The sequence below is a fragment of the Liolophura sinensis genome, chromosome 3 (genome assembly GCF_032854445.1).
Source record: "Liolophura sinensis isolate JHLJ2023 chromosome 3, CUHK_Ljap_v2, whole genome shotgun sequence".
In the NCBI taxonomy this organism is placed as follows: Eukaryota; Metazoa; Mollusca; class Polyplacophora; order Chitonida; family Chitonidae; genus Liolophura; species Liolophura sinensis.
In genome coordinates this window covers 2,856,372-2,883,602 of record NC_088297.1, presented here as the reverse complement: position 1 = coordinate 2,883,602, position 27,231 = coordinate 2,856,372, and the positions used below count along the sequence as shown (strand labels likewise).

The 27,231-nt window shown below is 38.2% G+C and overlaps 1 protein-coding gene across 1 annotated transcript; it reads left to right on the top strand.

Moving 5' to 3' along the window:
* Positions 1–1,472: 1,472 nt before the first annotated feature.
* Positions 1,473–23,806, top strand: LOC135463594 (uncharacterized). Its single transcript, XM_064740910.1, has 4 exons — positions 1,473–1,949; positions 17,237–17,698; positions 18,474–18,689; positions 19,577–23,806. Exons 1-4 carry the CDS (start codon positions 1,869–1,871, stop codon positions 20,357–20,359), a joined length of 1,542 nt encoding a protein of 513 aa, XP_064596980.1. The 5' UTR covers positions 1,473–1,868; the 3' UTR covers positions 20,360–23,806.
* The last annotated feature ends 3,425 nt before the right edge of the window (positions 23,807–27,231 follow it).

The window sequence follows — 27,231 nt, the reverse complement described above, 5'->3', positions numbered from 1 at the left end:
TCGAATGTATAGGCAGGCCTCCCTTGGTTAGGTCTATAATTACGGTAAAGTGTTATGGCTGTAACAGTATACACATATACTTATACATGTCCATGTAATCATGCGTATTTGGTCAGACTCGGTATAAAGCGATATTTTAAATAAAAGAAACTTACTTATATATGATAATTAAAACGGGTTTTGTCTCAATTATCTGATTTGTACGCTGTTTGAATTATGTTACTGTAATTTCTTTGACGTCTGCATAATATCATTCAGTTTCAAAAGCGAAAAATAGAGAGAGAAAAATGAATTCAGTTCTTGCAGGGTCAAATACAACAACACTTTGATACCATTTACAAATGCCCAATTAGAGTATATCCCGAAAAGCCCATATTACGGAGAATATTACAAGTGTCATAAATAGAACCTCAACATTTGAAAGAATCCTTAAAATTGCATGACAGTAGAAAGATTTAGTAATTTTTACACTGTAATTTGGCACACAGGCTCCGGGTTTCTTAATGTCTGAAAATATTTTAGTTCAATTTAGCGTATAGTAAAAGGGTGTCCAACTTAAAAAAAAAAAAAACCTCTATATTTCACCCTGGTTTGAGAAAAGGTTCGAAAATCTGAACATATACATGTAGTAATTAACTTGTTAGTTAAGTAGGGTGAAAGTAACTACTCATGTACGTGTTCCTGCGTGCATGGAAGCCGTGGGGTGGGGGTAGAGGAGCGGATTGGGGAGGGGAGGGGGGGGGGGTGTAGGGAAGCACACTTTCCATTTCTATATCATTGTCACTTTTCTTTGAGTTATCCCTTTTACTGCATGTCTCGTGCGTGTGGGCCTATTTATAATTCGTTGTTTACATATAGAATCATGTTATTGCCACCAAAAGAAAATTAAAGTCGTAATTCAAGAGACTTATAAACTTCTACAATACTTACATGTGTGCAAGGGATCACAATTTCATCTATAAATCTATATGTTGCTTTTATAAGTACAGGTACTTCAACCTGAGATTAATGTAAAGCCTTTAAAAGGTTAAATTTTCTTTTTCTGTTTATTTCTCGGCATATAAGTACCGGTATATGTAGCGCTTTTTTGTAGATATTTGTCATTACATTTCTTATTTCAAGCCACTTCTATTTTGTTTTCATTCCAAGCCTCAAAGTGGTTTCGCGTTCGTTCAAATGGCCTTGCTGGTCCGTGCAAAATTTCTATATATTTATTACTGACATTTGCATTTGTGAATGAATTGGTGAGGTCAATTTAACTATTTATATGTATATTTTAGATGCAGATGTGTGTGTGTGTGTGTGTGTGTGGGTGTGGGTGTATACAGTGGGTGTGATTTTTGGGTGTGAACTGCTAAATTCTCTTTCTTTTAACCAGAACAAGTGTCGTGCAAATATTTAACTGCGGTCATGTAAAGCAGGTTTTCAGAAATACATGTACGTGTGTACAGCCTATGCGGATGTAATTCTTGTCCCTCGGTTCAAGGTGCCCGTCTTCATGCATGCGGGGTTGGTGATCCCCGAATCGCGGAGAATGATAGCGAACTTTCCGCCAATCGCGTTTTACTTCCTGGTTGAGGCGGGTATGGCAGAAGTTTGGAGACGAATTACATTTAGCCTATCTGCAAAGGACAATTTATCCTCAAACCTTTCCTTGTAGTGACAGCGACACGTGTCGTAAGACCGACTAAGATGTGAACGATTCGTCATGCCATCGATCTGTAAGGGACCAAATTTACCTGACTTTTGTGAATCCATGAAAAAGTGCCGTGAAAACTAGCGGACAAAAACTTCGTGCTTGTGATTCAGTTTAGAGGATGAAAACCCATTGAGTCGTCAGAGGACAGATATTTCCTCAATTTAGTAACATGGCAACTGCCGTTTACCCCTGTTCCAGTTCGAGATGTACCAAATTGTCACTTTTAATCTTTGTGGGCATCGTTTCAGTGGTGAGTTTTGTTGTTTCTTTTTCAAAATATATATGTTCATCTTAGTCAGTTGTAGGGTTTGATTACTGGTACTTGAGGTTTGGTAGGTGCGTTGGGGTGGTTTAAAATAAATGTGATTTTAGTGTGGGGGTGGGGGCTGGGGGGGGGGGGGGGGGGCATGTTTCAGGATATAAACTTACCCATCGTTATTAAATATGTTATGATCACTTAATATTACTTGTGTATGGACGTGAAACTCCATACTGGGTTATGATTACCGTGTAGCTAGTACACCTACATGGTTTGTGTTTCCTGTACTCCTGTTAATATATTATAAATATAAATATATATTATAAATACACACATGTTATGATTTATTGCTTTGATAGGATGAAAACTGTGATATTTATTGATATGATATATTGATGACTCTTACATGTTTATTTTAACTGCATGATGAAATCAGTCATGAGAGATTAAGATATTATTCAACAAAGTCTACACAAAATCAACCTTATAGGTTCACTACAAAACGTGATTATGTGAATTGTGAATGCACTGGGTCATCATATATATATATATATATATATATGTCCAACTTTTCCACCTTATTAGGCGCAAATGTTAAAGTGGTATGAGTTGGGATATGTTGTATGAACTTTATGGAATATAACGTCAGAAAAAGAATATTGGTTGCTTGACAGCTTGTGGATGAAATTTCTAGGATGATTCCACTAGCAGAACAAATTAGCCCGTCAGCCATATGAGAGTCCTGCTGATCAACATGGGCAGGTGTAGCGGGGTTACTCCCCCAGTTCCCATACTATCCCGAGTTACGTAGTGACTCTCAGTGATAATATATGTTGAATATATAACCTATACCTTCATGAACTGGCATACATGTTATATGTGTACATATGTACTGCCACAAAGGCTGTAAATGAGAAGGTCTGTCGGCAACCTGCAGATGGTCGTGGTAGTGAAATATTCTTGATTAAACACCAGTGAAAATAAATCAATCAAATACTGCCACAAAGAGGAAACAATACACACCACCTACATGTGTAAATATGCTGTTTCAGAGGAAATATACATACAGGTAATTGTGTTAGCAATATATGTCCCATTTAACACAGCAGGAAGTAATATTTCAGCTTAAGCTTGATGTAGATTGTGAGGTATATATATATATATATATATATATGTATGAATAAATATAACTGATTTAGCTGCATATACATGATATATTTTGGCCAAAGCTGGCTTTGGATGGACAGGGAATTTGATGATTCTCCTGATCAAACTCTTCATGGTGTCAATAATATTGGGTCAGCTATACACTCAAATGGACGTTTAGGAAACCGGTTTGAGCACGCAGTGTTACGCTTGTTTAAGATCGCTTGTCTGTCACCGATATGCTGTGAACGTGGTTATCTGTGTGTCAAACGTGGGAAAGTTGACATGTCAGTGACAAGTTTGGCATGTCAGTGACATGCCAAAGGCAAAATGTTTATGTTACCAGTACCATTAATAAAACTGACAAGGCGTATAAGTGGAAAATGCTTGAATATGGCTTTAAGCAACAATCTAGTAAGTAAAATAAATATATTTTAACCCTGAACTCTGGTTGCAGCTCTTGCAAGCTCAAATTTATGTTCATGGTTATTAAGGTGAATCAGTTTTAACTGGAGCTGGTTCATTGAACTTAATTTCTTAGCAAAATAGGGAATACTATATCAACCAGGTAATGAATTCAAAGGATGTATGAATAAAACTGTGTTTTTATTTTTCAAAGCTTGTAAATGGTCATTAGTCGGTTAGCGCGCTAGCACAGCGTAGTGACCCAGAAGCCTCTCACCAATGTGGTCGCTGTGAGTTCAAGAACAGCCTATGCTGGCTTCCTCTCCGGCCGTACGTGGGTAGGTCTGTCAGCAACCTGCGGATGGTCGTGGTTTTCTCCCGGGTTCTGCCCGGTTTCCACCCGCCATAATGCTGACCGCCGTCGTATAAGTGAAATATTCTTGAGTACGGCGTAAAACAACAATCAAAAAATAAAAAATAAAAAAATAAATAAATGGTCATTACAGACCGCTGTAGATTCTGCTGTTTTAAAACCAGTTTCCTCAGTTTGAAAAATTCTAAAAATATAAATATTTCATTTTAGTATCCTCTTTGTCTTTAAGGGATTCATATCTGTTCTTTAAAGGTAGCTCGATTTTACAAAAAAAAAAATAAAAATGAATATGTAACAAAATAAACCAATAACTGCCAAATGGTACTTTTAATCAGTCACATATGCATGGTTGTATTTTCGAGAAATGTTATCATAAAATGGAATATTCCTACATGTAAGCGGTCTTGATGTGGACTAGTATAAGGGTGGTATATGATATGTGGCTGATGTTAAACAATTGTGTAATGTTTACAAACAAAAGACCTCAAATAATATAAGCTGAGTTATCTTGATAGGAAGAGGGGCGGAAACAGACCTAAATGGCCATAGACACTTTTGTTCTGATGTGGTTGGTAACTTAACTGTTAATCAGGATTCCTTACGAGGACATGGGTTGTTGCCATATGTTGGAACAACAGAAATGTCGACCCTAATTCCTCAACCTTTTTGCAATTTGTGCACATTTATAATTAGATTATGGAGATAAAACTACATTGGTCAGATCGGCCAGTTTTAGGGCTTGGTAAAAAGTATAATTTAATCAGTGTAAACAGAATAATGCCTTCAGAATATACTTTGGGAGCGGTAGATCCAGGGTCAATCCTGGTCAGTTCACACCTAAGACTTTAAAAGAGGAAGTTGTTACTTCCTTGCTTGGCGTTAAGCATGAAGGGGATAGTACAATGACTGGTTGACCCCTATCAGTATAATTGCTTAGGCAGGGTGGCTTACCCTGGGTAAGCGTCTCAGTGAAGCAGCACTAGATAAAAGAGTGGTGGAAATCTGTCCTGCAACAAGGAGGCACATCACATGCACTCTAAGGATTCATTCATCGTCATATGACTGAAAAATTGTTAAGCACGACGTTAAACCCCAAGCACTCACTCCCTCACGCTACAACAACATTACTCTCAACACGTCATATTTGAAGTTTCAGGGGAGGATACTCCTGCAACCCTGATAGAATCACGTGGTTTAGGATTTGTGAAGTACCACGTTAAACCCCAAACACTCACTCACTCACTCACTCACTCAGAATATGCTTGCAAACCGACCTTGCAAACATGCGAAACGGCTGAAAAATTACAGTATGTGGCTGTTCATAGAAATAGCTCGCCACTGATTGGTTGAAACTAATTTATCACATAGCTGCGATTTTGATTGTTTCAAATAATGTGGCGATTTCTTTACTTTGAACATCGCAAATATAAAACCTTCTGCTTTTTATGTTTCATATGGGATTCTAATAATGGGTGCATATACATTTGGTCTAGAGTTATCTTATCTTTTAAACAATTCTGTTAAAATTTATCAATGAAATGTGTTGAGCTCATAATTTAATCTGAAATATTAAATGCGAATTTTTGTCATTAAAACATTTTCCATAAACAACTCTTACTACAGGGAAGTTTAACATCAAATTTCTAATTAAAATTGCTTAATTAGGACAATGGGAGCCAAAGAAGGAAGTTAGATAAATTTGTTCTCTATGTAAAGTTTCATTTCTCATGGAAATGAGTACATTATTGTGAATTGCATTGAGATTTTTAATTGCATCTATTAAATTACATATTTATTTACATATTGGATTGACGGTATACACAAGAGAGTTAGGGTAAGGCTGTATTTCACATAAATGTACATTAATGTAAACTTACATGTAATCTATAATCAGTCTAATCCTGGTTTTGCCGGTATGGGGATGGGGATGGGGAAGGGGATGGGGTATGGGGTGGGGAGGGGGAGTATGATAACTATGTAGAACTATGTAGAACTATGCAGAGCCTAGGATATACAGGTACTTGCTGTTTTCTATAAATCTGCGGCACTTGCATGCCACATTTTCTTCAGGAGTACATATATATATATATATATATATGTATATGTATATATATATATATATATATATATATATACATAAACATGCACCATGAAAAATCGTTTCCCATGGACTCTGCCTGGTTTCCTCCCACCATATCACCAGCTGCCGTCATATAAGTGAAGCATTCTTTGGCGTAAGACACCAATGAAATATCGCTGTGAGTTCAAGTCCAGCTCATGCTGGCTTCCTCTCCGGCCGTAAGTGGGAAGGTCTGCAGCAACCTGCGGATGGTCGTGTGTTTCCCCCGGGCTCTGCCCGGTTTCCTCCCACCATAATGCTGGCTGCCGTCGTATAAGTGAAATATTCTTGAGTATGGCGTAAAACACCAATCAAATAAATAAATAATCCAATGAAATAAGTAAATCCATGACAAATTATCAGCCCCAGTAAACCAGAATCTAAGATGATTAATCATGGTTCGAAATTATGCGTAAGATATACTTGTACCTATTAAAACTAGATTCGTGAAAACTGTACAAGTGCTAGCTAATCTGGGGCCATGTTCACAAAACTGCAAGAATCAGACTTCTTATATTGTAACTTCTGTCGGAAATGATGTTGTCTGGGTTAAGTGCCACGATGGAAATGTGGTTAGGAAGTTTAGGAAGTTGTGTGATGAAAATGTGGCGAATTAAGACACTGTGCCCTGGGTGCGCCATTTTGGCGAGGATGGCGATGGAGTGTTGTATGTATTTATTGTGCGGCCTGAAATGAGAATAAGGTTGAATTAGGATGCAGAAATATATAAATGCATTCTAGGGATTTTACAGTTTTGTTTTTCGGGTTGTACAGTGTTGGGGAAAAGTTAGGAATGAATGATTTAATGAATGTTTAATGTCGGACTTAACAACTGTTCAGTGATGTAATGACGAGGTGTGTGTACATATATTTTGTCTTCTTGTGGCAGAGCGAGTCCATACCGCCAAAGTGCTGCCACCGCAAAAGTGTCATGCCAAAGACACCAGACATGACACCATGCCCAGTCACATACTGACACAGGGCCAACCAGTCTTTTTTCCTTGCTCTAAGCTCTCAGTGCCGAGCGCTAAGTGGGGCATCAACAAGTACTGTTTGTAAAATATTTGATATGACCTGACCCAGGTTTGATCCCGGCTCTCCTGACTTCGAGGCCAGTGCTTTAACCATTAAGTTTTCGCCCAGCGCTTTGAGGTAAAAGAAACCCATATAGCTTGGGGTACCGAAGAGCACAGTTTTTATGTATGACTTCTAATTCTCAGACATGTTGAGCTATTTCTGTGTATATTATACTGCAAATGTTTTCAAATATTTGCCTATTTAGTGTTTTTAGAAGAGAGTGTATGACAGACATGACATGACGCTGTATCCATCACTGGTGTAAACCATAGTAATACAGCTCAGGTATCTCACATGATAATTCTGACTGACTGATCTATTTGATTTATTTGATTGGCCCTTTTACGCCGTACTAAGGAATATTTCACTTATATGACACCGACCAGCATTATGCTGGGAGGAAACCGGACACAGCCCGGGCGAAACCCACGGCCATCCGCAGGTTGCTGGTAGACCTTCCCACGTACGGCTAGAGAGGAAGCCAGCATGAACTGGAGTTGAACTCACAGTGACCACATTGGTGACCGACTTAGATAGTGTAATAGTGGAAATATGTAATGTAGCTGTTTTGTTATCTGCATGTTGCTGGGTCAATCCAGAGTCTGAATACGAGCTGTAAATACGTTCGGTGTGATAATGAACGTGCACAGTTCATACCCAGAATTTACTGCGATAATATTACACAACTCAAAGGCTCCATGGCAGAGGTGGTTAGCATCACAGTAACCCAGGAGCTTATCACCACTCTGGTCGCTGTGACTCAGCTGTTACTGGCTTCAATTGATGTAACTGATTTAGGTTAATTTTATGATTTTAAATTGATAGGATTAAATTTTTATTGTAAAATTTTTATTTTAATTTATTTATTTGATTGGTGTTTTACTCTGTATACTCAAGAATATTTCACGTAAAGGTAAAGACCTCTAAAAACCGAAATAGGCATCAGTAAATAGACCACTTAAAAGATATGCATAAATATACTTCCATTTATTTTTTTAGATTTTTGTGAACAGAGTTAAAGGCTTTCAAACATTTGAATTCTGAGGTGGGCTTTATGGACCATACTATCAGAAATTTGGAACTCTGATGACACAGGTAGTTTTTCCAACTTTAATTACGACACTGAATGTTGGAATAACTCTTTTAACTCTTTGGAATAACTCATAACAAGGATTACTGGAATAATACTCCCAAAACTTCCTTCCCTCTAGTGAAAATCAGGAATAGTAGGTGATGTGATGTCAGAGTTCCTAGATACCGTCAATATGGCTCATAAAGCCCACCATAGAGCTGATGTGATGTCAGAGTTCCTAGATACTGTCAGTATGGTTCATAAAGCCCACCATAGAGCTGATGTGATGTCAGAGTTCCTAGATACTGTCAATATGGCTTATAAAGCCCACCATAGACCTGATGTGATGTCAGAGTTCCTAGATACTGTCAATATGGCTCATAAAGCCCACCATAGAGCTGATGTGATGTCAGAGTTCCTAGATACTGTCAATATGGCTTATAAAGCCCACCATAGAGCTGATGTGATGTCAGAGTTCCTAGATACTGTCAATATGGCTCATAAAGCCCACCATAGAGCTGATGTGATGTCAGAGTTCCTAGATACTGTCAATATGGCTTATAAAGCCCACCACAGTATTGAAATATTTGAATGCCTTTCAACACCCTTTAAAAAAATCTTGATAAAATAATAAAAGTACTTTTCTGCATAGTTTTCAGTTGTCTATGTGATGAATGCTACTTCATATTTTAGCTTTCGTTTACTATGAAAGCAGCAGTCAGCAGTATTGTGGATTAGAGAACTGAGTATAGACCAGGGGAACACCAGGGGGACAGTCTGTAGATTTTCATGTATGGATGGAGAGGAAACCAGCATGAGCTGGACTTGAGTTCAGAGCAGCCATATTGGTGAGAGGCTTCTATGTCATTGTGCCGCCCTGGCGCGCTAAGCACCTTGGCCTCAGAGGCCCTTTTAGATATTTTATATATTATTATATTTTATATATTATTATATTTTATATTAATAATATTTTATAGAAATAATAAATAGTAATAATATTTTATAGAAATAATAAATAGTAATAATATTTAATAGTAATAATATTATTATTAATATTTGATACATGTAATGTACTGTGAAGGGAATTAAGGCAAATGCCGGGTGTATTGCTGAGAGTTAACCCTCGACAGCGGGCATTGACTACTCATGGGGTTGTGTATTGCATTCATTGTGTGCTGGTTAGACAAGCGAAAAGTGCCATCGCCAATGGGTGCTGCATAGTGTGCTCAAAAACTACCTTTACATGCACATGACATAATGAGTGACCTCCTGGGGCCAACACATAATGAAAATTTTAACACATAGCGAAGTGAAGTCAGAGGGGATTTGAGGCTATAGGTATGTTTTATAAATCAGATTTCAGTTTAGCATTACTTATTTGCTGCAACATACTTTATTTCTCCAACCATAATCATGACAGCGGTCGTTTAAGTGACAGATTCTTGACTATGCATGATATTACAAATAGAATTGAAATATTTTTTTATTTGATTGGTGTTTTACGCCGGAGTCAAAAATATTTCACTTATACGACAGTGGGAGGAAACCAGGCAGGAAACCCATGACCATCCGCAAGTTGCTGACAGACCGAATTGAAATAAATTTACTGAATAAAATAATTCAAACTTTAAAAAAAATCTGGATAATAAAACTTCACCTGATCAAGTAATTTGTTTATTTATTTATTTGTCGGTGGTGAAGAATAATGAAGAATCTTTGCCAAATAACATATATTTATTATTTATTTATTTATTTATTCGATTTGTTCTTTGTTTAAATTTATTAATACTCAAGAATTTTTCGCTTATACATTGGCAGTCAGTTTTTATGGTTGTTGGAAGTTGGAGTGTGTGCCCGTGATAAACTGTCAGCCTTTGGCAGGCTGGTGACAAACTTTCTCACATGCGTCCATGACATAGGGATAAAGACACGTGGCCTTCAACAAACATTTTTATTAGACAGAGCCAGTTAAACATGAGCCCTACGAGTATTGTGGATTGCTTATTGTCACCCGGGTCCCAAAGGTCATATCTAGAAAAACATTGAAGGCTCTGATGCCAAACTTTAATGCTGACATTGTGACTATGCATAAAAAAAATTAAATAAATGCAACTCAAAATGATGCCTTCTTAGAGCTTTTAAGTCTATGGATGAAAGAAATTTTTATGAAAACTTAACTACAGCTACACTATAGCTAAATGTATTAATATCGTCATTGGACATTACAAAAGCATAATTTATTCTCCGCATGCTCGATGTATAAATTTTGTCAAAAGAAAGGTCATAACACACCTCTCTCTAGAAGGCGTTTGAGTGGGTGGATTACCTGATTGTGAATAGTTTAACAAACAGCAGTAGCTGCGCATAGACACGTTAGGGAGTTATAAAAGTATGTGACCTCATGATTTCATTGAAAGTTTAGTGTTTGCGACAAGCCGCACTAGCAGTTCACTACAGTGAGCATACGATTTCATTGAAAGTTTGGTGTTTGCGACAAGCCGCACTAGCAGTTCACTACAGTGAGCATACGATTTCATTGAAAGTTTGGTGTTTGCGACAAGCCGCACTACCAGTTCATTAAAGTGATCAAACAATTTCATTGAAAGTTTGGTGTTTGTGACAAGCGACAAGCCGCATTAGCAGTTCATTACAGTGAGCATACGATTTCATTGAAAGTTTGGTGTTTGCGACAAGCCGCACTACCAGTTCATTAAAGTGATCAAACAATTTCATTGAAAGTTTGGTGTTTGCAACAAGCCCCACTAGCAGTTCATTAAAGTGATCAAACAATTTCATTGAAAGTTTGGTGTTTGTGACAAGCCGCACTAGCAGTTCATTAAAGTGATCAAACAATTACATTGAAAGTTTGGTGTTTGTGACAAGCCACATTACCAGTTCATTAAAGTGATCAAACAATTTCATTGAAAGTTTAGTGTTTGCGACAAGCCGCACTAGCAGTTCACTACAGTGAGCATACAGTTTCATTGAAAGTTTGGTGTTTGTGACAAGCGACAAGCCGCACTAGCAGTTCACTACAGTGAGCATACAATTTCATTGAAAGTTTGGTGTTTGTGACAAGCCGCATTACCAGTTCATTAAAGTGATCAAACAATTTCATTGAAAGTTTAGTGTTTGTGACAAGCGACAAGCCGCACTAGCAGTTCACTACAGTGAGCATACAATTTCATTGAAAGTTTAGTGTTTGTGACAAGCGACAAGCCGCACTAGCAGTTCACTACAGTGAGCATACAATTTCATTGAAAGTTTAGTGTTTGTGACAAGCGACAAGCCGCACTAGCAGTTCACTACAGTGAGCATACAATTTCATTGAAAGTTTGGTGTTTGTGACAAGCGACAAGCGGCACTACCAGTTCATTAAAGTGATCAAACAATTTCATTGAAAGTTTGGTGTTTGTGACAAGCGACAAGCGGCACTAGCAGTTCACTACAGTGAGCATACGATTTCATTGAAAGTTTGGTGTTTGTGACAAGCGACAAGCCACACTAGCAGTTCACTACAGTGAGCATACAATTCCATTGAAAGTTTGGTGTTTGTGACAAGCGACAAGCCGCACTAGCAGTTCACTACAGTGAGCATACAATTTCATTGAAAGTTTGGTGTTTGTGACAAGCGACAAGCCGCACTACCAGTTCATTAAAGTGATCAAACAATTTCATTGAAAGTTTGGTGTTTGTGACAAGCGACAAGCCGCACTAGCAGTTCGCTACAGTGGACATACGATTTCATTGAAAGTTTGGTGTTTGTGACAAGCGACAAGCCGCACTAGCAGTTCACTACAGTGAGCATACAATTTCATTGAAAGTTTGGTGTTTGTGACAAGCGACAAGCCGCACTACCAGTTCATTAAAGTGATCAAACAATTTCATTGAAAGTTTGGTGTTTGTGACAAGCGACAAGCCGCACTAGCAGTTCACTACAGTGAGCATACGATTTCATTGAAAGTTTGGTGTTTGCGACAAGCCGCACTACCAGTTCATTAAAGTGATCAAACAATTTCATTGAAAGTTTGGTGTTTGCAACAAGCCCCACTAGCAGTTCATTAAAGTGATCAAACAATTTCATTGAAAGTTTGGTGTTTGTGACAAGCCGCACTAGCAGTTCATTAAAGTGATGAAACAATTACATTGAAAGTTTGGTGTTTGTGACAAGCCGCATTACCAGTTCATTAAAGTGATCAAACAATTTCATTGAAAGTTTAGTGTTTGCGACAAGCCGCACTAGCAGTTCACTACAGTGAGCATACAATTTCATTGAAAGTTTGGTGTTTGTGACAAGCGACAAGCCGCACTAGCAGTTCACTACAGTGAGCATACAATTTCATTGAAAGTTTGGTGTTTGTGACAAGCCGCATTACCAGTTCATTAAAGTGATCAAACAATTTCATTGAAAGTTTACTGTTTGTGACAAGCGACAAGCCGCACTAGCAGTTCACTACAGTGAGCATACAATTTCATTGAAAGTTTAGTGTTTGCGACAAGCCGCACTAGCAGTTCACTACAGTGATCAAACAATTTCATTGAAAGTTTGGTGTTTGTGACAAGCGACAAGCCGCACTAGCAGTTCACTACAGTGAGCATACAATTTCATTGAAAGTTTGGTGTTTGTGACAAGCCGCATTACCAGTTCATTAAAGTGATCAAACAATTTCATTGAAAGTTTGGTGTTTGCGACAAGCCGCACTAGCAGTTCACTACAGTGATCAAACAGTTTCATTGAAAGTTTGGTGTTTGTGACAAGCGACAAGCTGCACTAGCAGTTCACTACAGTGAGCATACAATTTCATTGAAAGTTTAGTGTTTGTGACAAGCAACAAGCCGCACTAGCAGTTCACTACAGTGATCAAACAATTTCATTGAAAGTTTGGTGTTTGTGACAAGCGACAAGCCGCACTAGCAGTTCACTACAGTGATCAAACAATTTCATTGAAAGTTTGGTGTTTGTGACAAGCGACAAGCCGTACTAGCAGTTCACTACAGTGATCAAACAATTTCATTGAAAGTTTCGTGTTTGTGACAAGTGACAAGCCACACTAGCTGTTCACTACAGTGATCAAACAATTTCATTGAAAGTTTAGTGTTTGTGACAAGCGACAAGCCGCACTAGCAGTTCACTACAGTGAGCATACGATTTCATTGAAAGTTTAAATGTTTGTGACAAGGGACAAGCCACACTAGCTGTTCACTACAGTGAGCATACAATTCCATTGAAAGTTTAAATGTTTTTAACAAGCAGCTAACTGGCAACTGCTTAATTAAGTGATAAGTGATTTCATGGAAAGTTTGGTGCTTTTTTAAAACAGAACTTAGTCTTAGCAGTTTTAATTGAGCACATATGATGTCATTGAAAGTTTGGTGTTTTTTTAAAACAGAACTTAGTCTTAGCAGTTTTAATTGAGCACATATCATTTCATTCAAAGTTTAGGTTTTTGACAAAGTTTTTTTAGTTTACGCGGGGACTATTATATACAATAGTCCCAGGTTTAAGTCAGCACATATGACTCCATTGAAAGTATTGATTTTTGACAAACAGCGTTTTTAGTTTAAGTCAGCACATATGATTTCATTGAAAGTTTCGGTTTTTGACAAACAGCATTTTTAGTTTGTCAGCACATATGGTTTCATTGAAAGTTTCGATTTTTGACAAACAGCATTTTTAATTTATCAGCACATATGATTTCAGTGAAAGTTTTACTTTTTGACAACCAGCGTTTTTAGTTTAAGTCAGCACATTTGATTTCAATGAAAGTTTCGATTTTTGACAACCAGAGTTTTTAGTTTGTCAGCACATATGATTTCATTGAAAGTTTTGATTTTTGACAACCAGCATTTTTAGTTTAAGTCAGCACATATGATTTCAATGAAAGTTTCGGTTTTTGACAAACAGCATTTTTAGTGTGAGTGAGCACATATGATTTCATTGAAATTTTCGATTTTTGACAACCAGCGTTTTTAGTTTAAGTCAGCACATATGATTTCATTGAAAGTTTCGATTTTTGACAACCAGCATTTTTAGTTTAAGTCAGCACATATGATTTCATTGAAAGTTTTGCTTTTTGACAACCAGCGTTTTTAGTTTAAGTCAGCACATATGATTTCAATGAAAGTTTTGCTTTTTGACAACCTGCGTTTTTAGTTTAAGTCAGCACATATGATTTCAATGAAAGTTTCGGTTTTTGACAAACAGCATTTTTAGTGTGAGTGAGCACATATGATTTCATTGAAATTTTCGATTTTTGACAACCAGCGTTTTTAGTTTAAGTCAGCACATATGATTTCATTGAAAGTTTCGATTTTTGACAACCAGCATTTTTAGTTTAAGTCAGCACATATGATTTCATTGAAAGTTTTGCTTTTTGACAACCAGCGTTTTTAGTTTAAGTCAGCACATATGATTTCATTAAAAGTTTTGATTTTTGACAAACAGCGTTTTTAGTTTAAGTGAGCACATATGATTTCAATGAAAGTTTTGGTTTTTGACAAACAGCGTTTTTAGTTTAAGTGAGCACATATGATTTCATTGAAAGTTTCGATTTTTTACAACCACCATTTTTAGTTTAAGTCAGCACATATGATTTCAATGAAAGTTTCGATTTTTGACAACCAGCGTTTTTAGTTTAAGTCAGCACATATGATTTCAATGAAAGTTTTGCTTTTTGACAACCAGCGTTTTTAGTTTAAGTGAGCACATATGATTTCAATGAAAGTTTTGGTTTTTGACAAAGAGCGTTTTTAGTTTAAGTCAGCACGTGATTTCAATGAAAGTTTCGTTTTTTTCGGCATTTTTAGTGTGAGTGAGCCAGTGTATGATTTTCGATACAAGTTTGGTGTTTATGGAAATAGCTCTTAGTTTAGCAGTTTATTAAATGAGCACATATGGTTTGATTGAAAATTTAGTGTTTTTTAAGGTCAGTACTAAATCCCTATGGCAGCCATTTTGTACATGTATATACGATTCTGTTGAAAGCTTAACGGCCGAATTTATTTATTTTTTTGTTTATAATTATGTCAAAACATGATAATATCTTAGTGTCATTTTCATCTGTTTTAAGTTTTAAAAAATCATTGAAATTTAATAAATCCTGTAAGTTGAATACATGAGGTTTTAGTGGATTTACATCTAAAGGCCATCTCGGAGCCTCCGTGGCTCAGTTGGTTAGCGCATTCGCGCAGCATAGTGACCCAGAAGCCTCTCACCAATGCGGTCGCTGTGAGTTCAAGACCAGCTCATACTGGCTTCCTCTCCGGCCATGAGTGGGAAGGTCTGCCAACAACCTGCGGATGGTCGTGGGTTTCCCCCCCACCGGGCTCTGCCCGGTTTCCACCCACCATAATGCTGGGCGCCGTCGTATAAGTGAAATATTCTTGAGTACAGTGTAAAACACCAATCAAAAAAAAAATCTAAAGGGCATCTCAAGCCCAAAGATTTATAGGTGAGTAACCTCCACAGTAAATAGACAATGTGTGTATGCATAAAAGTCTATATAGTTACATAAGTAGAACAACCTCACCTCTCCCCAAACTTCCACCCTACTTCAGATGGTTCCGTTGTTTATGCTACAAACCATGTTAAAGTTTATAAGTGGACAAAATTCTCCATTGACTGTATCTGTTTGTGTATTATATGTATAGACCCCATCCTGTTCTATATACTTGTATGGAAGTATGACCAAGTCGTGCGTCTCCACTTCAAATGATCACGTGGTGTATATGTTTTCCGCTGTAAGATTTAACGCGCTTTTTTTTTTTAAAAATGTGTATGAAGTGTGTGTACATGAACAACTGTGTATAAGCCTGGATGAATTAACTTGAACTAATTAAGAAGACGTAATGTTAACCTTCTCAACCTGCCAGTTATGGCACAAGCATCAGTGTATCAACATTTGTGGTTAATAGCTGACTGTTATGGCATGAGCGTCATTGTATCAACATCTGTGGTTAATGGCTCTCTGCTATGGCACAAGCGTCATGGTATCAACATTGACCCATTGGTCAGATTTTTTAACGTTGACCCATTGGTCAGATTTTTTAACATTGACCCATTGGTCAGATTTTTTAACATAGACCTGTTGGTAAGAAATTTTAACATAGACCTGTTGGTAGGAAATTTGAACATAGACCTGTTGGTAAGAAATTTTAACATAGACCTGTTGGTAAGAAATTTTACTGTCCTATCTTTTAACATGGACAGATGGCTGAAATTTTTTAGCATTCTATCATTAAAATAGACAGATTGCTAAGATTTTTTAGCGTTCTATCCTTCAACATTGACCCATCTGTAAGATTTTTTACCGTCCTATCTTTTAACATGTATGCGTTGGTAAGATTTATACCATTTTATCTTATAACATTGACATGCAATGACCCACATAGCGTCTCATCAATCTGTTCGCTGTGAGTTCAAGTCCAGCTCATGCTGGTTTCCTCTTGGGTGGTTCGTGGGACCGTCTTCAGTAACCTGCAGATGATTATGGCAGTTTCACCCGTGCTTTACCCAGTTTCCTCCCACCATAGTATGCTGGCTGCCGCTGTATATGTGAAATATATTAGACTTGCATGTAGGTATGCTCTGAAAATAAAAAATAAAAAAATAAATAAATAACATTGTGAGGTTGGTATAATTTTTAAGACCATGACTCACTCACCTAAAAACAGGCCCAGCTACAGCACCACATGAAACGCTAATGCTATAATAGACTTACTGTACATTATATGTGGCATATGTCATCACAGTTCTGTATTTGTGTTTCCATGCGCATTATCACATTATTTATTTATTTGTTTATTTGATTGGTGTTCTAGGCCATAATATTGTTTCACTTGTACTACGGCAGCCAACATTGTAATGGGAGAAAAACTGGGCAGAGTCTGGCGGAAAACCCACGACCATCCGTAGGTTGGTGCCAGACTTTCCCACATAAGGGCAGAGAGGAAGCTGACATGAGCTGGACTTGTACTCACAAAGATTGCACCGTGCTGGCATGCTAATCCTCTCAGCGACAAAAGCTCTGTGCTCTCAGAATTCAGGAATATGAATCATTTGTTGTCACTGCTTGTCCTACTTCCAGGTACACGTATGCAGTGGTATGCAGAACGAAACCGAGACGACGGATATTTGTCCGGAGAAGAGTACGTCTGATGAGACTGATGAAGAAAGCTTTAGGGTGGAATGCTGTGCCAATGTCACTTGCCCCGTGGGATTTTACGAGAGCACAGGCAGAGGCTGCAATGCGACTGGGCATCTGACAAATAGCTCTGGCACCGATGATGGTTGGACTGGGATCATCTGCAACATATGTCATGAGGACTGTGTATTTTCCAAAGGTTGCAGTGGACCAAATTGCGAAGATTGTTTTGCACATGGGGAAAACAGCACCTGCAGCAATGCGCTACCCGTTAATATAATTGTTGGAGCGACGGTGGGTGGAGCTGTCTTCATCGTTCTTGTCATCGTGGCTGGCATCTTCTTGTGCAAGAAGTTTCGCTCACGGAACTCCTTGGATCAGGCTACAGTGGAAGTTTCAGCTCAGGTGAGTACATGCATGTAGGGAATTTGTAGATTTCCCCACTCTCACTTCATGGGGTGCCTTGGTGATAATAAACCCTTGATGGTGCTCATGCGCCGTGGATGTTTGTGCTGTCTCACAATCATAAAAGACCACTGATTTTCCACCAATATGTTCATCTGTAACTTGCCAAAGGTAAGTGGCTTACTCCTGGTGCTCAACTTTCCTCCACCCACAGAACTGATATCACTGGGTATCAGGCAAACTGATTATCAACCAGGCCAATCATAGATGAAATTGATGGCCTAGTACAGTAGGGCAGTAGGGAGTTTGTAACTCTTTTGTGGTCAAAGGTGAAAACAGTCCAACTGTGTCACGTGCAAAATGTTAGGCAACCTTTGTTCACATTAATTTACTGATCACCTTGTCTCAACCTTTTCCATAGGCACAAATGACACCTCTTTCCTTCAGGAACTTCTGAAGTTCACAAATGTTCAGTTTCTCAATTCTGTGTCATTCGTCTCCTCTAAATTGCTTTTGAGGACTCTTTATTTTCAAATTCCCCTGTTATGGTGAATGTGATAAAAAATAGTTTCCTAACAATTTTGACTGGTCACATGACACATTTGGTCTTTTTCTACCTTCATGGATAAAAGATTTTGGTCCCCAAACTCCCAATTAGCTGACAGCTCTCTAGCATTTTTGAGCTGGTCTTAGACATACAAGTAGTCTTTTAATCATCCAGACTTAAAGAGGACTCACAATGTATGGTATGTTTTTTTTTTTTTTAATTTCACAGGAAGGTGGACAGATTCTGTATGAAGATGGACGGATTCAGTATGAAGAAGATGGACGGATTCAGTATGAAGATGGACGGATTCAGTATGAAGAAGATGACCGTGACAATATGCACAACAATGATGTTCAACCCAAAGAGTCTCTTATGAAGCAGATCTCACAAAATCATGACAGAATCCTCCGTTACACACCTGACCCTACTGAGAATATTCCACAGGTGGGTACATCTTATTTCTTACAGAAAAAATCCAGTGACTCCAGGTTCCAAGGTTTTATTGCATATAGAAGAACTAAATGTAGGAACTTGTGTAAACAGTTTAATAGAAATCAGGACATGGTCATGTAAAGAGAAGCAATCAAGAGTTCGTAAAATTGAATCAGTATCAAATTGGGTACAACTGTTTGTATAGCCAACATGGCCATTTCATCCAATTCATGCCCTAGCAAGACCATATTACTGACTGTAGAGTTGACCCTTTATAGGTTCTTTCTTCCCCTCTACATGGGATGGTCTGCCAGCAGCCTGTAGACGATTGTGGGTTTCCCTCTGGCTTGGCCCAGTTTCCTCCCATCATAATGCTGGCCATTGTCGTACTAGCAAAATTTTACAAGTTGTACAAGTAATGTGTAAAACACTAATCAAATAAATATATAAATTATAGCTGTTTCCAGTGAGATAACAGGATGCATAAGTACATTGTATTATACATTTTTTTTTTTTTTACAAATAAAGCTATTATTATATATTATTATGTGATATATATATATATACATATTGTTATATATATATATTGTTATATTGTTAGAGTCTAAGCTCCAGGCCCCATTTTGTGTATAAAAGTGTACAGTATAGGGTATGCCACTTGTTGACCTTTAAAGGTCATTCCAAGGTCGTGAGACCCATTACCAAAATACAACCGAAAACACCAGGAATTCCCAAAGGAATATGTAAGAAATAATATATATATATATATAGTAAGGAAAGCCGGCTCTGCTCGGTTTTCTCCCGCAGTCATATAAGTGAAATATTCTTGAGTATGGACTAAAACACCAATCAAATAAATAAATAAATAAATAAATGAAAAATGGGGTAATATTTTTCAGAGACCACAAAAGCCTGAGGACGATCGGAAATCAGGGATGTACGTGAACCAGAGGTCTGTGGAGTTGGTACAAAAATTGTTCAGTCAGAAGCCGACAAAGCCCAAACATGTAACAAAAGGAAAAAAGAAGAAAGCCATTAAGGCGGATCCCATCTATGTGAACGCTAGTGAAGAAACACAAGAAATTGACATGTTACCCATAGCACCGGCTCCTCCCTTGCCCCAGAGTGTGTCCCCTCCTGTAGAGACCAGCCTTTACAAAGGGCCTGCGTATGTGGCAGGTGACGGTGATTATCCGAACTCCCCACAAGGTCAAAGTGCGTCACCTTCACGCTTATCGGAGTCTGGCCTAATGAAGGGTCCAGGGTATCAAGAAGGCGAGGACGCCGAAGGTGTCAGCATAAAAATTCCAACACTTCCTGCGGTGAGCCAGCCTAAGGGATACACGAAAAAGAAGAAGCCAAAGTCCACTGCACCGTCAACTAAAGCGGGTATTCTGAGAGGGCCAGCCTATAAGCCTAGCGAAGAAGGAGAAAGCCCATCTGGGCTCATGAAAGGCCCACGTTACCAAGCAGGTGAGGAACCTTATGAAAACCATTCTGTGACAGGGTCTGCTGAAAATAGACAGCAGGCGCAGCTCACAGGCCGAAAGGGAACTAAACCGAGGATGTACAAGGGAAAGGCAGTTGATGTGACGAGCGCTGATTCAGATAGGGAGGATTACGAAGAAGTGCTACCTCCGGATGCTGCACCCGTTTATGAAAACTTCGGTTTCAGCAGTTAAAAACCTTCAGTGGGTATTTTGTGTGCCGTGCTAATCAAGACTTCTGTGGTGAGAGTTTGCAACTTTGTAAGATAGGTTTGTTGTAGCTCTGGACAAAAACATCGTGGTCATAGAAAGCAAAGTTGAAATTTCAGCTGCTTTGTTAAAAGCTCTACCTGAGACTGTGTAGCATTGGAGTTTTGGAGAGTGAGCTCAAATCCAGAGCCGTCTTCATGTACAGCCCAAATATCATGGTGTGACATAAAGACTCATTTACCATCTACTAGCCAGATGAATAAGTGATACTATGAAATTCCATGTGATATTTTGTATGCCGAGGATTGTTAATTTTTGTGTTGTTCAGCTATTACTCTGTGGTAGTTGTGATGCACGTCACACAGATGATCACAGTTTCAAACTTGTGACATTGTCATCCTGACTAGACACTTTCCCAGGAAGTCTGTACAGTCGTCTTAGAGATAACTGGAGATACAACTTGGAGTTTTACATATGTACTTTACAGCATCTGATCCAGATGCCAGATATGAACTAACAGCTGTTTTTTTGTGTACAGTAATGAAAATTACTCCAGTGTTTGATGTCCTGCAGAAACCATGCACCACAAGTCTCAGCTTTTTGCAGGAAATTTGCAGAACGCAGGGGTCTGGATATACCTGGGACAATGGTGCCGGAGAATAAGCGGTCGGCTGTGCCTGCACACAGTTTTGCATTCCTTGAAGGCTGCATATCTTACACCAAGGTGTCGTGAAGGGCTGTACATAACATGTGGGGCTGCTTATTAGTAACTTGCCAAAGGCTAGGGTTTTTTTCCCAAGGAGTCTCCAGTTTCCTCCCCCCATAAAACGGACGACCATCATGAAATGAAAAACTCTTGAACATATATGGCATTAAATGACCATCAAGGAATTAATTAAAATGTCAAAGGTGACTGGTATGGTGTTATATTTGCTAATTGTCTCCGCAGCGGCAACTGATGTTTAATGTTGGTAACTTAATGTATACTTATACATGCATAAATTTTGTAAGAAATTAAATGTACAGAGTACAAAGGCAATGTACTTATTAAATATACTAGTGATCTATGCAGGAGCAAGAATTCCAATTCCTTATTGCCTTGTGTACAAAGAATTGTTGATTATTGAAAATTATCCATGTAGCATAACAGCGAAAAATCTGGTCATATATTTTTTGTAAAGGTTTTGTAAATTCTCTTGCATACTATTAAAGGATGTGTTTCTATAGAAGCATAGCTCAACCACATATACACATATACATGTATCAGTACACAACTTCTTTCGGACTTTCTCGCTTCCATACGTGAACATTTGTAGATAAGTTATTTGTAGTCAGTATTTGATGATGCACGGCAGGGTTATGACAAGGAGGGTAATTTTCACAAATTACCACAATAATGACTTCAGTATATGTCTACATGTGCAGTTAACAGATACGACATATACCATATGCAAATACTGTGTGTTAGGCAGCTGTAGAAAAAAAGAAAATTTTGTGATTCCGTTTGGCTACCTTGGCCTGCTTCTGGGCCCGTGGTGCCAGTATAAAAGGGTTGACGCTCACCTGGGTGTTTGTACTCGTCTTTCATCGGTGTGGTCTGCATAACGCTGGTAACTGTGCAGAGGCAGGTGGTTTACCCTGGGCCATTGCCCTTTCCTTCTCCCGTAAAACTGACTGCCATCATATAAATGATTAAATTTTGAGCGAGGCTTTAAACAACGACAGAAATAAATTTATGTATTTATTTGATCAGTGTTTTTATGCCATGCTCAAACATATTTCACGGATACGTGTACGATGGCCGCCAGCATTACGGTGGGAAGAAACCAAAACAATTTCCTAAATCACATTAAGCCGTATCAGTGCAACCCACACTGCGTTACATTTACTTGTATATTTTTAAAGTTAAAAGTGCTGATGAAATTATTGCTCAAAATGCCTGCATGTTGATCGCCTGCTTTGTGTTTGCTTTAACGAAGATAGCGTTGAATCTTCGCTCAACAAAGGCCCTGCCCACATCTATGTCCACAAGCTGCATATAATCTGTATGTTTGTTGAAGGGCGGGGGCTATGATAATTATGTATTGACACTGTGTGTTAACTTAAGGTGCATTGCTGTGTAAATTATTTTTTGTGTAGAATACTTCAAGATACTCAGTCATAATAGATACACATTAGAATAATATTCGCAATGATAATGATAAATTTATTTATATTAGATATACCATGTTGTTGAAAAGCAGGGCTGCCATGTATCAGATAGGTGCGCTAAACTAAAGACGCAGTTTCTAGCCAAAATTGATGAGTTGATACCTGGCCGAAGCCGTATAGTTCACGGGTGCGAATGCTGCGAATATTTACAATCATTACACTGCAGCAAAAAAAAAAAAAAAAAAAAAAAAAATTGTGATCGTTCATAGTTCTCTACGCATGATCCTTCTAATTATTGACCAGAAGGTAATGAAGTTTAGGGTTAGAGCTCTTTTTTTTTTTGGTTGAAGGTAAAAACAGACCTATACTGTATCACGTCAAAAATATTACGCAGCTTCTGTGGAGACCAAGCTGCCGGTAACCTGCTTCCGCCATGCTCTGGAGACACAAGTGACACCCCTTTCCATCTGTAAATTCTTAACGTTTTCAAACGGTCTGCTACCCTCAGTTTTCTCCATAGTTCATCTAGTCTAAATAACTTCCTTGTGAATCTGTTTTTAGACGCCAATGTTGCCGTAAGCGTAATTTATAGCTCTTGTCAAACATCTTTGACCGGTCACATGGTACATCGTGACTGTATTTATCTTCAGCGATAAAAGAGTTCTATCGGGAAGCTCCGCTATTGTGACTTGAGCATAAACTTTTCATGCGTTGGCACACCGTTTCTTAACAGGGCTGAAATGTCCTGTCATGCGTTCCATATCAATAGTGCTATTTCATATACATATGTGTAAGATCATCACTAAATGACCAAATCAAATAAACAGGGTTATCTGCAAATAAACCTATATTATATATAGGTAAGCTGGTGTCATTTAGATGCCTGTTGGCTGTTCAGGATAGGTAGTTCTGTTCTCATGTATTGCTGGCAAACATATACCGGACTCTAAGGTAGCTGGTTGAGAGCCCGCAGTGGTCGCCTCTAACTTGTACTCTAAAAATCTGTGCACCACATAGAAGGTGTAACTCGCAAATAATTATGATACTGTTCAAAAGCATGTATTCCCTGAACCCCTGCAAGGCTAATCAACGTTAATCAGAGCTTACCTCCGCTGATGTTTTACTCATTGACCATTTTACTGTTGTTAACCAATTCCATGTGACTCATCACTAAGTCATGTGAGAAAAATGTGGACTAATATACTCCCTGAGATCTGTTGATAATTATATTGTTTGAATCAGTCATGTAATCGAGTATACCTGGAATTGCATAGACGCAATTTTGATAAATAACTTCATTTATATATATATATATATATATATATATATATATATATATATATATATATATATATCCCGAATGTTTTGAAGCTTCTGCTGTGATATGTTTGATAAAAGTAATAAGTTTATAACAAATAATCAAGAAGACATTTTTATGTGTTAGAGTTTTGCACAGAGAAAACATCTTGGACTTTATCAATGTTAAACGTGAACGGGTTGCATCTAGAAAACTCTTAGAGTTATAGGCTTTGTAAAAAATGTGAATGACCTCAAGTCTGAGTTCATCGACGAGGTAACAACGTTTTAGAAAACAGTTTAAACGCTTGTATGCATAAATATATGTATCCTGTTCAGAGTTTAATTGTGTATATACAATGAAAAGGAATGGCCGCTATACTAGTATATCATTATACAAATCCTTCCAATGTATCGGTATCTCGTTCTCCCCTGGAGAGATAATCTGTACTTCTTTGTTTGTATTCGTCTGAAAACTTTTGGCAAAGATATACAATCAATAAATAACTTCCCGTGCTGTCACGTGCCATCTGATTGCCATTTGTGTGGTAAGCGACCTATACATCGCTGTTAGCGTTATTCGGTGTGTATGCATTTTTGCGGGTTGGGTTGGCTTGACCAACGTGTCATCCTCCGATGTTAATAATATCTGAAATTATTTTCGTTGTATCTGTGGAAGTATACCTGTGGTATTCTTTCCATTGTCTCGATGTGTCCTTCAAAAGGACTTATGGAAATGATCCAATTGACAAAAAGCAGTTGAAATCAAATGATGATTTATATCTTTGGAAATTTTGAATAAACTTGGTTTGTATTTGTTTTACTTCTAGGAAAATCCATTCGTATGTAAAATGTACATTTGTTTTGTTTGAAAGAATTATAATACTATTAAAGGAACTTGCTTTTTGTGTGTTTTCGATTAATTTTTTTTTCCCAAAAAGTATCAAATAAAGACTATCCAAAAAGTGTCAAAGAGGATTGTGTGGCCTTAATGAAATTGGCGTTGTTTGTCCTAATTTGTGACTGTTGAGTATCTGTCGACACTGGATTGGTCTCCACATCTTTTTGGTAAAGGTCATGCTTTGTTTAAACAATACACGACTATAAGTCCGCTTAGACGAAGGCCTTTTAAGTAAACTCAATGGCGACATACTGTCATTGGTTGTCATGATATATGCATTTATACATGGTCTTATATAACATTCACCAATGCGGTCGCTGTGGGTTCGTATCTAGCTCATGCTGGCTTCCTCACCGGCCGTACGTGGGAAGGTGTGCCAGCAACCTGCGGATGGTCGTGGGTTTCCCTCGGGCTCTGCCCGGTTTGCTCCCACCATAATGCTGGCCGCCGTCGTATAAGTGAAATATTCTTGAGTACGGCGTAAAACATCAATCAAATAAATAAATAAAAAAATAAATAAACATATAACGTTAAGAGAGCTTGGTGCGAGCGAACCCTGACTTTAATCATGGGTGGCTATTTCCCCTTGTTTTGCAGCTCTTTCGTTTAAGTCCTCGTAAGTGTTTTGAAGAAGATTTTTTTTCTGAAGCAATGTGATACATGGGATAATATGAAATGCGAATGGAAGTCGGTTCCAAACTAAGAGTAGGTCTAGATATGTGCCTCCGTATGTGAGCGTGTTTTTAGTATCAGCCGTGAACCTAGACTTAGATGTGTCAATGAACACTGCGTAGATACTGTCGTTTGTAGTTGATTGGGTCTTTCTCCACACATCATACATTATAAGTGGGCCTCCCTGGCTCAGTTCGTTAGCGCGCTACCACAGTGTAATGACCCAGGAGTCTCTCACCAATGCGGTCGCTGTGAGTTCAAGTCCAGCTCATGTTGGCTTCCTCACCGGCCGTAAGTGGGAAGGTCTTCCAGCAACCTGCGGATGGTCGTGAGTTTCTCCCGGGCTGTGGCTGGTTTCCTCCCACCATAATGCTGGCCGCCGTCGTATAAGTGAAATATTCTTGAGCACGGCGTAAAACACCAATCAAATAAATAAATAAATACATTATAAGTAATAAATTACAAAGTTCACCAAGCCGTTTCTGATGGTATTGAAAATTTGATATGCTATATTGGTGGTTAGTTTTGGGCCTTAATTCAAATTGGAACCACTTCTTAAGTGCTATCTGAAAACAGATGCGTGTTAACCTCCAGTACGAAAAACTTAACATTGTGACGAGGTTTTAAATTTTGGCCTAGGACAGAAATGGCTTTGTGGGATTTTACCCTAAGCAGTAAACTGGCTGTATGGAACGAAACCTAAGACTTCATTCTCAGGAACTGACGTGATGATCTTGTAGATTATTCGAAGAAGGAAAAAAAAACATTCAGCCATGTAAATGTCGACGTCAATCGTTCAGGGAGATGAGTTCTTTTGATGGGTTATTCGTAAGTCTGTATCCATGCAAGCTTGTAATTCCAGATGTGCCAAGACAGTATTGATAGCACGTATATAGATGCCAGAAAATAGGTTAATCTCATATCGATTTATTTCCGAATATTACGGAATATTAGCGAAAGTCGGTGATTATCTCCGCAAAGGCTTTCTTCGGTTTGCTCCCACCATAATGCTGGCCACCGTCTTATATGTGAAATATTCTTGAGCACGGCGTAAAACACCAATTAAATCTTTTCTGAAACTGTACAACATGTATCAGACATTTCGTGTGTACATGCACGTAGTGGAATGTTGTGTTAGGTGCAATGTGCTCTCAAACATAATTATTTGAATTGAACACATAGTCTCTTGTCTGAGTGATGCTGGAATGTATTATGTTAGCGAAACAAATTATTCTATTAAATACATATGCAGCAAGCATTATTGTGGGAGAAAACCTGGCAGAGCCCGGGAGAAACTCACGACCATCCGCAAGTTGCTGAGAGACCTTCCCGCGTACAGCGCAAAGATTCTATTAGACTAACAGGATATTATGTTGAGTATGGCACAGTTTTACGTTAAAATAAAAGTATACATGCTAGCACCATTCCAACATCACACTTTCTGTTAAAAGAAAGAAAAAACAGATCATTTTTGTATTGAGTGTGTGTCTTTGTCCATCGATCAGTGTATAGACGAATGTGTGTAAACACATGGAGAAGACAGTAATTAACTTCAGATCCTGTAAAAAAAAAAAAACAAGCGTGACTCTCAAATATTTACTGTTAAATTTAACAGAAAATCTTTTGCGATGCATGAATATATTCTGTTGTATTCCTGAAAGCCCTTTTCACACCGCGGGAGTTGGGATCTGGTCTTGAGCTATATATGCGACATCCGGGACTGAATAGGACCTAGTCAGATGACATGTGGTAAATGGGTCAAAATGTGGACGTGTGTGTGGGTCAGTTTCTAAGTATGCGTGTCAGTAATGGGTTAATCCGAGTCGAGCGTCCCGTG

Excerpts from the sequence above, each read along its gene's own strand:
- LOC135463594 (XM_064740910.1), top strand. The coding sequence starts at position 1,869 with ATGGCAACTGCCGTTTACCCCTGTTCCAGTTCGAGATGTACCAAATTG. Across the intron at positions 1,950-17,236 it reads TTGTGGGCATCGTTTCAGTG|GTACACGTATGCAGTGGTAT; the intron begins GTGAGTTTTGTT and ends TCCTACTTCCAG. Across the intron at positions 18,690-19,576 it reads CTACTGAGAATATTCCACAG|AGACCACAAAAGCCTGAGGA; the intron begins GTGGGTACATCT and ends AATATTTTTCAG.